We start from the raw sequence: 12,830 nt of genomic DNA on the forward strand, positions 1-12,830 counted from the left end.
ATTCACGGCGACCCCATCCATGGATGTCAGAGCAGAACTGAGCTCCACAGGGGTTTCAACGGTTGATTTTGCAGGAGATCATCTGGCCTTTCTTCCAAGCCACCTCTGGGTGAACTAACTACAGCCTCCAACGTTTGGTTAGCAGCTGAGTGTGTTAACCGTTTATAACACCCAGGGACAGACTCAAGTGCAGCTGTCCCCAAATCCTATCTTATGAAGCCAGGGTGGCCAAGCACAGTTGTCAACGTTACCCGTAGGGTCCATGGGATGATTTTGAAATAACTGGTAAGACCGAGAGCTCAACCCTGCATAGACAATGTGGTTTAATGAGGGGATCATGGACATTAGAATCATTTCAAAAAGAATGCAACCAACCAAAGTTATCCCCGGAAGTCATCTTTTAGCTAAATAACAGATCGGCTCATAAAATAAAGAATATTACCAGTGAATACCGTGCACCTTTAAAAAAATCTCCTATACGAGGCCAAATGGTCAACAGTTCCTCTAAAGTCAAGATGAAAGGGTAATGGGGCAGGGAAGCAAGATTACTAGAAATGAAACATCCAGAAAAGAATTAATGAGAATGTCAACACATTGTGAAAAATGTAACCAATGTCACTGAACAATTTGTGTGGGTCACTGTTAATGGAAACCTAATTTGCTGTGTAAACTTTCACGGAAAACACAATAAAATACGATTTACAAAACCCGAAACCAGGTGTTCACTGTAAAGGAAATGAGGCAGGCCAGGAGACGATGTATGAAGAAGTATTTTAATAGCTCAAACTCATAGGTCATCGTGCTCCTCAATTCTGAAGAGATTCCTAAAAGACGAAACACTTTGGCCTCGTTGGAAGCCAGGGTTCACCCACCCAGGGTCTCCATGCATCAATCTCCTCTCAGTGCCGACTCTGGAGAAAGCAGAAACACGCCCAGTACCATTCTGGCTCCCACGGGCCCTTCCCACGTCTCATATCATTGCATTAGTTGGACTAAGACGATGCCTGGGTTAAAGGAGGAGACGAAGGTTGACCGTCTAAGCAGGAGCAGACCAAGCTGGCAGGAAAAGCACACTGCATACATAGGCTACAGAAGGAGAGGGTTCTGCCCGCGGAGCTGCGGCTTTACATTTGTTTCGCCCGCAAACTACCAAGAGGGATTCTGTTGGCCAGAACGTCTCCGGTGAACAAGCAAAATGGCGGTCAAAAGTCTTGGGTGTCCTGTGCCACCAGCCCAGAGTCTTCATGTGTCGTTCACTGGAGAGTCTTTGAGGGAAACATGAAATCCAGCTCATGCCTCTGCCTATGGGTCGATTTCTTCGGGAATCACTGTAATCATAATGTCTTCATTGCCCCTGCGGACCACCATGTTCAGAGTGCTTTCCTTTTTAATGACGTCACTGACGTCATTGGCGGAGACTACCGACTGTCCGTTGATGCTGATTATGACGTCGTTCTCCTGGAGACCACCACTGCAACACAAGGAGAAACACGATTGTAATGTTTCAATTCCTCCTGCCCCACCTGCCAGGAAAGATGATCAACTTTTATCAACAGAGGCTGTTGAGAACCTGGCAAGCCCAGAGCAGACAGGGTTGGGTGGTGCTGAAGGTACATGAGAATGGTTTCAACCAGCTCACAGTTGGTTGTGTTTCCTTTTGAGATATTTAGGTAAAAATCATTTGTGTCCACTGCGAAAATGCCTAGAGCACCCATATGGGTTAATGACAGATTCAACTTCAAGGAGGGCAAGGATGCACCAGGGTGGCATGGGTACGGCCAACTTGCTTGTCATGAATAAGTACTCAGAAAGCAGTTCCTACAGGAACGGGTGGAATGAGTCTATCATGAGACACTTCCTCCCTGTGGCTGCACTGGAACTTTCGCTCTTGTGTATGGCACCATCGGCAATGCTGCCCTGATGTTAATGGTCTAGGACAGGGGTCAGCAGCCTTTCAGTAAGGGGCCAGACAGTAAATAGCTGAGGCTTCGCAGGCCGTAAGGTCTCTGCCGCAACTACTCAGCTCTGCCGCTGTAGCATAAAAGCAGCCAGAGATGACATGCAAATAAAGGGGCGTGGCTGTGTGCCAATAAATATTTATGGGCGCTGAAATTTGAACTTCATAGCATTTGCATGTATCACAAAAACTTTTTCTTCTTCTTTTTCAGCCATTTAAAAATGTGAAAACCATTCTTAGCTTGTGAGCTGTGCAAAAGCAGGTGGTGGGCCGGATCCAGGCCCCAGGGAGCAACGTGTGCATCTCTGGTCTAGCACTAACGCGTTGACTAGTTGCCATTGAGTCGATTTCGACCCAGCAACCCCATGCGTGTCAGAGTAGAACTGTGCTCTATGGGGTTTTCAATGGCTGATTTTTTGAAAGTAGATCACCAGGCCTTTCTTCTGAGGTGCCTCCGGGCAGACTCAAACCTCTAACATTTTGGTTAGCAGCCAAGTGTGTTAACTGTGCCACCCAGGGACTCCCCAGTCTAGCACTACTCTCTGCATATTACCTCAGTGTGGGTTACAAACACTGACTGTTGGCCGAGCTACTTCTTTTGGTGTTACTTTGATGTTACCTGGGTTATTTTTCTAGGCATAGTGACAAGTATGGCCCAATAGCCACATAGTTAGCGAAGGTTTCAGGAGGTGCATCCTAAAGCTGGATCCAAACTCTTTAATGGGACCAGTTCCCCAAGGCTGCAGGGACCCTACTCGTCAAACCCTCTTAAACCCCAGCCAGCATGTCCCACAGACTCACGGTCAGTCTGATATTGCTCTTTCCATCTGGGCGACCCCAGTGAAGAAAGGGCTTTTGAAGACAGGAAGCATCCCTTTGTTGACAGGGCCTGAGCTGAACCAGGACGGAAGGCCTGGCCAGCAGGACTTGACCAAGGATGTCCCACCACTTTCGGCAAGGATCAATACGATCCCCTAAGCAGATATAAAATTAACGCTGCTCCCCAGCATCTACCCCCAGGGACCATAATGGTATTAGGAAAAGGGAAAATCATTCCAACTCACACTTCTGCTGGGGTATCAGGAATTACTTCAATGATGTACGCTCCTGAAATCACATCTGGGAAGTCTCGGTGGCGATCCTTCAGCTCTTTGGCTTTGCTGTTCGGGACAAATGGTGCCCAGGTTAATGTAAATTAGCACCGTGCCTTCCTCAGCTTGCCCTCGGGGAACTCTCAACCAGCTTCCCCCGCTTGCCCTTAATTCTAACGTAAAATTCCTCTAGGAGTTTTGATTCTGCTTTAAAATTGCCTGACTACTAGAGTCAAAGACTGACAGAGTAGCAACAAGAGAAATGCTTCACCATTCTTCTTCTTAATTAATTTCTTAATTAATTAATAGTAGCTACCACTTATGGGCAGCCCTGGTGGTGTAGTGGTTAAGAGCTCAGCTGCTAACTCCTTCGAAACCTTATGGGGCAGTTCTACTCTGTACAGTACAGTGGCTGGTCTTGTTAGGAGTCCGAGCTCTGCCCATTTCTAGCTGTGTAACCTTAGGTAACTGCTTAACCTCTATGCCTTAGTTTCCTCACTTGCAAAATGGGGACGATAGCATTACCCTACAACATGGGGTACACGTGAGGATTAATGCGGTGATCTAGGTGAGATGTCTGGCCCAGTGCTTGCTGCAGAGTAACCACGTGACAATTGGTGGCCATCAATCACTGCCACCACTCACTGATCCAAGCCTTGATTCTCGCGAACTCACCCGGTCCTCCCCACACACCAAAACGCCTGCCTCGTTATCCCCATCCTGGGTGGGGGAGGAAACTGAAACACTCAGAATTCAAGGGGTTCCCAAGGTCACAAACCAGGAAGTGGCAGAGCTGGGACAAGAACCCACGAAGCTAGAGCCCAAGCCTCTCCCTACATCTCCGTCTCTGTTATTCCCAAACACAAATAACAACATACTTTTTAGGCTTGCAAACCATAACCCCTCAGAAGCTACCACCATTCATGTATTGTATCTAAAATACATCAATACACATATTATACGATGTCCTTCTCTTTCTCTACCTTACCCGCAAGTTTCCACTATGCCCTTAGTTACCGGGACTCATGAGGTTACACCAGGTTTTTTCATCAAGGGGAAAACACCAGTATTTTATGACCCTGCCAAACACATGTTGCAACTTCCACCAACTCGGGAAAACAAATCATCCCTCCTCAGATGGAGCTGACCAGGCATTCCTAGCGCCACAGCCCACTTGCCGCAGGGCCCTCTGGGGCTGGGGTGGTGCTTGGAGCACTTCCATAGAACATGTGCTGAAAGGCAGGTGTGAGCTGGGGAAAACCACCCTCTGCAGTTCAGACCTGCCTTCATAGAGAAGGGCAGAATCTTCTCAGAAGGATCTGCTGTAAAATGGAATTCCAGCTCAAAACAAAACCAGTAACAGGACAAGCCGTCCCTCAAAAAGCTAAATATAGAATTATCCTATGACTCAGCAAGACCACTCCTAGATAAATGCCCAAAAGAACTGAGAGCTGGGACTCAAACAGAGACTTGTACACCAATGTTCGTAGCAGCACTATTCACCATAGCCAAAAGGTAGAAACCACCCAAATGCTCATCAAAGGAAAAACAGATAAAACATGGCACAGCCATACAATAGGATATTATTCAGCCATAAAAAGGAATGAAGTACTGATACACGCTACGATATGGGTGGATCTGGTAAACACTATGTAAGTGAAAGAAACCAGACACAGAAGGACAAACATTATATGATTCCATTTAAATATCCAGAAGAGGTCAATCCGTAGAGACAGGAAGAAGATTCGGGTTTGCCAGGGGCAGAGGAGAGAGGGGAATGGAGCGTGACTGCTAACGGGTATTGGGTTTTCTTCTGGGGTGAGGAGAACGTTTTGGAATTGCATAGTGGTGATGGTTGCGCAGCATTGAGAATACACTAAAGTGTACACTTTCAAATGGTAAAAAATGGTGAATTTTACGACTTCTCTTTCAGGGGTGCCAGTGAGAGCCTTCTGAAGTTCAAGTTTATTTAAATTTAAAAGCAGAGACAGGGACACAGACCCGCGCATCCTGTTACTCACCTGGACGTGAGCGACATCATGCGGATGCCGATGTACTTCTTCTTGGTGATGGCTTTACCTGGTGTGACAACAAAGGAACAAATGATAGCAGAGTTGGCAGGGGCAACAGGGACCCCTAACAGCCACAGTGTCCGACCCCCTCTAGTGTACAGTCAGAGCCGTAGGGGAAAACACAGGTTATGGTTCAAATCTTAGTCCTGACCTCAGCCACCGTGGGACCTTCAGCAAAGTCCCGTCACCTCAGTTGATGGCTCACATCCTAGCGATAGTCATTGATTCTTCCACACCTCACCTGACTTCCGATCCATCCCCATGCTGGCTCCATCCCAATGTAGCTGGAACATGACCCCTTCGCTCCACCTCCACGGCCACCACCCAGGTCTGAGCCACAGCCATCTCTCGTCTGGATGACTGGTAGAACCTCTTAACTGGTGTTCCACCCACCCCTCTGGTACCCCCTCCACTCGGGCCCAGAGTGACCTTTCAAAGACATCCACCAGATCTCACTGCAGTTAAAACGCAGCCCACAGCCCAGTCCACGGTGGCCCTCACTCCTCCAGCCCCGGCCAGCCTTCCCACTTCCACCTACATAACTGCACGCTCGCTGCTCCTGGCAGTGCCTACTTGGAGACTCTGACTGTGTGTCCCTCTGCCTGGAAAGCTCTCCCCCAATCCCAGCCTGCTGGCTCCATCCTCTCCAGGTCTCAGCTGGGGGGGTCTTCCCTGGCCACACTGTCTCCACCAGCCACCCCTCCCATCACTCCCTAGCCCACATCCTGCTTCACGGTCACTATCTGAAATGATCTCATTTGCTCACTTGTTTACTGTCTGCCCCTCAGGGTGGAACATAAATATCACATGTCCAAGGGACCCCATTGTCCTGCCTACTGCTGAACCCCCACCCGGCCCGGTATGGATGAATGAACCCTGGGAATGAATGGTTTCTCTGAATCTATTTCCTCATTGGTAAAATGGGACCAATAATTCCCCTGATAGGACAGACATGGATAATTAAGTGAAATAATCACCCAGGAATGTGTCTGGCACATATTAGATAAAAACTTCTATGGCTGTAGGTCAAAAACGGCCAAATATTTACAACCTACCACCAGGGGTTTAATAAGGCATGTCCTTTTCCCTTCTTCACAGGAAGCGGCTTGGCTGGTCTTAGGGTTTGTCATTTTTCCCTTCCCCACGTCTCTGAGGTGTGGCTGAGGCGCAGGCCTGAAGCCCTAGCACAGCTGTCTGGCCCCCGTTTTACCTTTGGCCTGTCTGTCATGGGACTCGGTGAGGAACTTTTTGATTTTATCAGATGGGATTGCAAAGGAGATCCCAGCAGTCACTTTCAGAGTGTTAATCCCGATCACTTCACCATCCTGAAAGGCAAGAGGAGACATGGCTTACTGAATCCACAGAGCCCTCCGGAAGATACGCACCAAAGGAGAAGGAAGAATCGGAGGGAGGTCTTTGCGCTGTGTCAGCGCAGGAGCCAGGAGCTGCAGGCAGACAGGCCAGACAGGTGGGACGGGGCAGCACTGGGACACCTGGGCCAGGAAAGCCGTGCTCCACCCCCGAACTGACACACCTTGCTGTAAGCACAGCATCCAGCTGGTATTTTAAGGACATTGACTATCCGCTCCTTTCGCAGGGAATGTTGGTATTAGGGGCCATTGAGCCAATTTTTGACTCATAGAGACCCCACAAGACAGAACAGAACTGCCCCATAGGGTTTTCTAGGCTGTAACCTTAATGGGAGCAGACCGCCAGGTCTTTCTTCAGTGGAGCTGTTGGGTGGGTTTGAACTGCCAACCTGTTGGCCAAGTGCTTAAACATTGGGCCACCAGGGCTCTGTATGTTCCTGAAATCTCTGTGAGGCCCCCAAACACAGTCCTTTAGGTGGCTATCCACTCACGCTTCCTGCTTCTTACATCTTTAATGATCTTAAGATTGTTCTGCTGATATTGGGGAGCAACAAACAGCCTTGGGGCTCAGGGCCAACGTGCTTCCTTTGCCAGGAAATGCAATCCCCTCTCAGCAGCAACCCCTGTAGGTGCTATAGGGGTCCTGGCCAGAGGTCACCAAGCAGGGCACCCACCAGGCTTTCTCTGCTTGTCACAGACTAGCTTTGAAATGGGAGGAAACCCATCTGCAGGGCGTCCTTTGATTCCACCCAAGTTCACAGTTGAGAGGTGGCTGCACTATAGGACCCGGCCCTGCACAGCTCACACCCCCTCACACCACCAGTCTGCATTCTGTTGTCACACTGTTTGTTCAGCTCGGGCTCAGAGACGGGCCGGCTGCCAAGAGGGTGTAAATTGCTCCTCACAGTTCCCAAAGGCACTGATTCCATCCTGGAATACCAGGGACATTCAAACCGAGGCTAGCATGGGCCTTGCTAAAGATGCCTGTTTCAGCCTCTGCAAATGAGACGGCGGAATGGGGAGCCCTGCACAGCCCTCCAGCTTGACCAGCTTCACATTTTCTGCTTAAATATTTAAGTGCAGACTCAAGTCCATTCCAGCCAGGCCTGCAGGGAGGTTCCTGGGCAAGAGAAAGAGCATAGCTGAGCCAACACAGCTTCTCAGGCTGCCTTTCTGTGACGGCCGGCAGCACAAAACGAAGGCCGGTTCCCTCCGCTACTCCTGGCTCTACCTGAGTCCTACTGTGCTGACCTGGAACTCTGAAACTCAAGCATGTCCGACGGCAAACAGCCTTTCCAGGCCTCTAGTCTTGCCGGCCTCACTAGGTCCAGAAAAATCCAGAAGGGTAATTTGCAAGGATACAGTACATTCACCAAGCTCACTCTAAAAGAATTCGAGCGCTTTGGCAAGCTCATGTTTGAAAAGAAGAAGCCAAGAAAGACACAGCCCCGGCATGCACACAGATGCAAAGGAACACAAAATCACGTGGGTGTTAAAAGGAAGGCCTTACCAGGTTTACCAATGGGCCTCCCGAGTTTCCATACTGAAACGAAGCAGAAATTAAAAGGTTATAGGGTTACATGCTTAACTTGGTCAAACGATCTATTCCCTGGCCCGGTGGTTTCCTGAGCACAATGCCTGGAGTATGGGGTAGATTCTTTCCCACCAACCTAACATTTTGCTGGAAAAAAAGGATCTTAACAATTTGCAGTAAGTTTTGAATATGCCATACGTGGGATTTTTTTTTTTTTTTTTGGCTACGAAACCCAGAGGCTGACTGTAGACTCTACAGAACCCATCACAGCTTCTTCCCTCTTGTTAAAAGGATGTTGGGAATAGGGATGGCTGCCCACTTACTCTGTTGTGGTTGTTAGCTACCATTGGGTTGACCCCAGACTCATGGTGACCCCATGCACAATGGGATTGTACCACTGTGATCCATAGGGTTTTCACTGGGTGACTTTCTAAAGTAGAACACCAGGCCTTTCTTCCTAGTCTGTCTTAATCTGGAAGCTCCACCGAAAGCTGTCCAGCATCATCAGGCAAGCCTTCACTGACAGATGGGTTGTGGCTATACATGAGATGCAATGACTGGGAACTGAACCTAGACCTCCCACTTGGAAGGCAAAAATCCTACGACTAAGCCACCCATGCCCCTCCCCCGACCCACACTTGCTCTAGTATCACAGTATTTCAAATCGGCTCCTATCTGTGTGAACCTGGCTTTGCTGCTGCGTTTGAATCCACGTGGTCAGTTCCATGTCCATTACTTCAGGGACCACCGGTGCAGCTCGCATGGAAGCACAAAACACACTGCATACCTTTTGTATTGAATAGATGTGGGGGGAAAACACTGCTATTTAAAAAGCATCTATTCTATAGGGAAACAGCTAAAGTGGAAAAATGTAATTCTGAATAGATTCTGTTTATGAAATTGCATGGAGCAATCCCTGGCTCATTAGACAGGTCGGATGGCTGAGGCCGACGCTGTGACTGTGTCTCTGGGGGCGGCTGGTCATTTGTTGGAAGGAAAAGCAGACAGGAGAAGGCTGGGCTCACACCTTCACAGGTCTGCTGAGCCCGTGCCAAGGTGAGCTTCCTTCTTCCAGAAAGCTGCAGAAGCAGCTCGGCAGGTGGCTCCAAAAGTCCTCAAACGTGCCCCAGGGGCTGTGGGCAGAGGGGCCGCTGACCCCCCTCAGGGTGGGGTAGGACTACCCTCAGTCTCATCTGCTTTGGAGGGTTCCCCTTGATGCCCTCTGACCGCACCATGGGGACTCTGCCTCCACCCCAGTTCCCAGCCGGCTGGGCGGCGGATGCTCACGTTGATGATGGCATCTGTCTGGATGTAGTCCATGTCTGAGTTCCGAAGTCCCAGCTCCTTGCCGCCTCGCTGGGTTGTGCTGACAATCCCAGTGGTGACCGTGTTTTGAAGGGAAAATGGGCTTCCAATGGCGACCACAAACTCTCCTGGTCGCAGCTCCGAGGAGCGGCCCAGCAGCAGGACCGGCAGCTTGCCCTGGGAAAAACAACGGTACCATTGCTGACTTTGGTTAACTTAACATGGATAAATACACAAAAATCATGGGACACCAAGCAGGTGACAGGCCACTCATAACACCAGGCCTCGTGCGAAACCGAGCTCAGGACTAACAGCCCCTCCCTGGGGACAAGGACCGCACTTCCTTTCCCACCCACGGTAATTAAAAAGGAGTCCTGGGTGGTGCCAAAGCATTTGGCTGCTAACCAAAGGATGGGGGTTTGAGTCCACCCAGAGGTGCCTCGGAAGAAAGGCCTGGCGAGCTACTTCAGAAAAGTCAGCCATTGAAAACCCTTTGGAGCACAGCTCTACTCTGACACACACGGGAACACCATGAGTTGGAGTCCGCCCATGGCAGCTGGTTTTCCTTGCTAATCAATACATCATAAGCTAAAACACCAAATCCAAACCCATCACTGTCTCATTGATTCCAACTCATAACGACCCTCTAAGACAGAGTAGAATTGCCCCAGAGGGTTTCCAAGGCTGTAATCTTTATGGAAGCCAACGGCCACATCTTTCTCCCGCGGAGCGGCTGGTGGGTTTGAACTGTCGACATTTTGGTTAGCAGCCCAGGGCTTACCCACTTCACCACCAGGGGCTCCTTCATAGGGAGTAAATTAACACTGATGCCCAGCATGCCAAAGAAAACCAGTGGCTGGAGGCCACCCCAGGGCCTGAGCACATCTCAAAGGCAGCAGCACACACTAGCTGTGAAACCTTCGGAACAGGAAACTGAGCGAGAGCAAGAGATGAATTTAGTGGGTTTTGGTAAGATGGCCTGGAGCAGTCTTGGAGCAGGTGCCTCAGAGAAGGAATCCTGAGCCTGCACCTTGGGGCAAGCAGTGGAAACTGCACCCACTTATCATACACCCCTGCATCCCGAGTCTGGGCTGTGCGTGGCGCTCTGCGGGAGTGGACTGCAGTGACTCAGTGTGGTGTACACTTGTGCCAAGTGCTTGGCAAATGTGCTAGGTACACAGCAAATCCATGGGGGCACACCTGTGCTAGGTGCATGACCGATCTGTGGGGCACACGCTTGCGCTAGCTGTGTGACAGATCTGTCGGGGACACACCTGTGCTAAGTACCTGAGAGATCCATGGGCAGCACACCTGTGCTAAGTGCATGACAGATCCATGAGGGGCACAGCTAGGGACACGGCAAACCTGTGGGGGGCACACTTGTGCTATATGCATGACAGCTTCTTGAGCAGCAGGAATGGGGGGTGGGAGCAAGGCATCCCAGGACCCCAAGACACAAGACCCAGCTGCCTCTCTTCCTGAAGAAGTCCTCAATCAACCAGCTCGGTCCCAGCCTGGGCAGCTGACTAACCAGGAAGCCCTGGCTTCTCGGTGCCCTGCAAAAGCCCCAGAGAGCAAGGAGCTGCAAACTACTCTTCAAAACAAAATGGGGCAAAATAAAGCCAGCTCCAGAACAACTCGGGCTGAGGAGAGCTGGGTGGCAACCAAGGGGCCTCCCTCATTCCACAAGGGACGGCTTTAGGCCCTCCTCCCTCTCCCCGCTAGCACTCTCCCGCCCTCCTGAGTTCCTTCGGCTGGCCGTTGTTCACTGGCTCAAAAGGAGCAGCTGCCCTGAACAATGCTGACAAGATCCAGAAACCCAAGTCTTAGCCCAGCCCTCTTGTAACTGCAACTCAAGAGTCCTATGTTTGCCCACCTCCAAAGAGAAAGACAAGAGGGGCCAGGAGTGTGGAATTTGGGTGGGTGGGAGCCAGTGGTTCCGTTAGCATCTCCTCTGCCGAGGATGGAGCCAAACACCAGTCCAATAATGTGTGGGGATCACTACACCCATTTAACAGGTGAGAAAACTGAGGCTGAAGGCAGAGGGTGACCCAAGACAGAGCCTGGATTTACACCTGGGACTGCTGGCCCTGAACTCAGACTCTTGTCTGCTGCACTGTGCCATGCTGCAAATTACCAGCCCACCTCTCCTCTCCCCCCACTCCCCCCAAAAAGTAAAAGCCAGGAAGATGCTAAGAAAACTCATGGAGGAAAAAAGGAATGCTAAAAAGGGGCTCAAGAACTAAAACCGACTTTCACAGGCTGTGTGCAGAAGATCACAGATAGGGAGAAGCCCCATAGGTACCATGGCCGAGAGCACAGACCCAGGGCCTGGCTGCTGGTTTCGAATATTGGCCTGAGATGGCAACCACTCTGAACCTCAGTTTCCTCATCCGTAAAATAGGAATAACACAGTACACTTATGTCATTGGCTTCTTGTGAGATTAAATGACTTAACATGTGATAAACCTATGACACACTCTATAAAAAGACACGAATAGAGTCTCGTTCATGTTGCATTTTATCAGTGTCGGATGTTAACATTAGTATTTTTTTAAAACCCAGTAACTGTTGAGTGGACTTTGACCTGTGGTAACCCCACGTGTGTAAGGAGTAGAACTCTGCTCCATAGGATTTCAATGGGTGATTTTTTGGAAGTTGATCACCAGGCCTTTCTTCTGAGGTGTCCCTGGGTAGACTCGAACCTCCAACCTTTTGCTTAGGATCGGAGGGCATTAACCTTTGCACCATCCAGGGACTCCAGTAATAGTATCTAAGCTTATGCAAACCCAAGGAGAAACCCACTAATTAATCCCCCACAAGGTAGTCCATGCCACCCAGCCCTGTACCCAGGAGAAGGCTGGGTGGAGCAGGTCTCCCTGGGTGATCCTTTTCCCTTGGGGCCACCTGAGGTCAGGGCGCAGTGCTGCTCCAGCCCACAGAACTCCCTGCATCCCCACCCCCCTACTCCCCAAGGTCACCCACATAGGTCATCCACATCCCTGGCACCAGCGGGCTCTTCACGTGGTGTGTTTACCCTGGACCCAAGCCAGCAGCCGCGCCAGGAATGACTTCATCCATCGAAGCTTACGGGAGGGGTGGAAGGCAGGGCTGGTATGCACCTCAGGCCACTCAGGGAGGAGCCCACCAAAAACACGACTGTCTTTCAGGGCCAGGACTGGCTAGAGGGCCGGGGATCGGCTGGAGCACCGTTCCACTGAGGGCTGCAGGGCTGGGCCTCAGAGTGGATGAGGGGACTGGTGGGGAAGGCTCCTGGGTTGGGCCAGCCTGGCTGCCCAAGCCAATAGGCTTGTTCTTCACCACCTTCAAGGCAAGAGATCAAGATCACACAGAGAGGTGGGTCCAGCCAACAACAGCTGCAGTCCCAACTGGCAACCACATCAGAAAATTACAGGCAGGACTCCCTCATTCCCCACTCCTTCCTCTACCACGCCATCACCCAGAAAGCAGCAGAGTCAGGCTCTAAGGCCTCAGGGTGTT

General features: G+C 50.5%; 1 protein-coding gene across 1 annotated transcript in view; it reads right to left on the bottom strand.

The window, feature by feature from the left end:
• Nucleotides 1–759: 759 nt before the first annotated feature.
• HTRA1 (HtrA serine peptidase 1) overlaps nt 760–12,830 on the bottom strand; it is a 57,722-nt gene continuing 45,651 nt past the window's right edge. The window contains exons 4-9 of the mRNA XM_003419712.3: nt 9,312–9,506; nt 8,001–8,033; nt 6,331–6,445; nt 5,070–5,127; nt 3,022–3,117; nt 760–1,471 (exon numbers count right to left, since the gene is read on the bottom strand). Coding sequence (XP_003419760.1) covers nt 1,303–1,471; nt 3,022–3,117; nt 5,070–5,127; nt 6,331–6,445; nt 8,001–8,033; nt 9,312–9,506 — 666 coding nt within the window. The 3' untranslated portion in view covers nt 760–1,302. The remainder of the gene's footprint in view (nt 1,472–3,021; nt 3,118–5,069; nt 5,128–6,330; nt 6,446–8,000; nt 8,034–9,311; nt 9,507–12,830) is intronic.

This window comes from Loxodonta africana, chromosome 16, assembly GCF_030014295.1.
Source record: "Loxodonta africana isolate mLoxAfr1 chromosome 16, mLoxAfr1.hap2, whole genome shotgun sequence".
Classification (NCBI taxonomy): domain Eukaryota; kingdom Metazoa; phylum Chordata; class Mammalia; order Proboscidea; family Elephantidae; genus Loxodonta; species Loxodonta africana.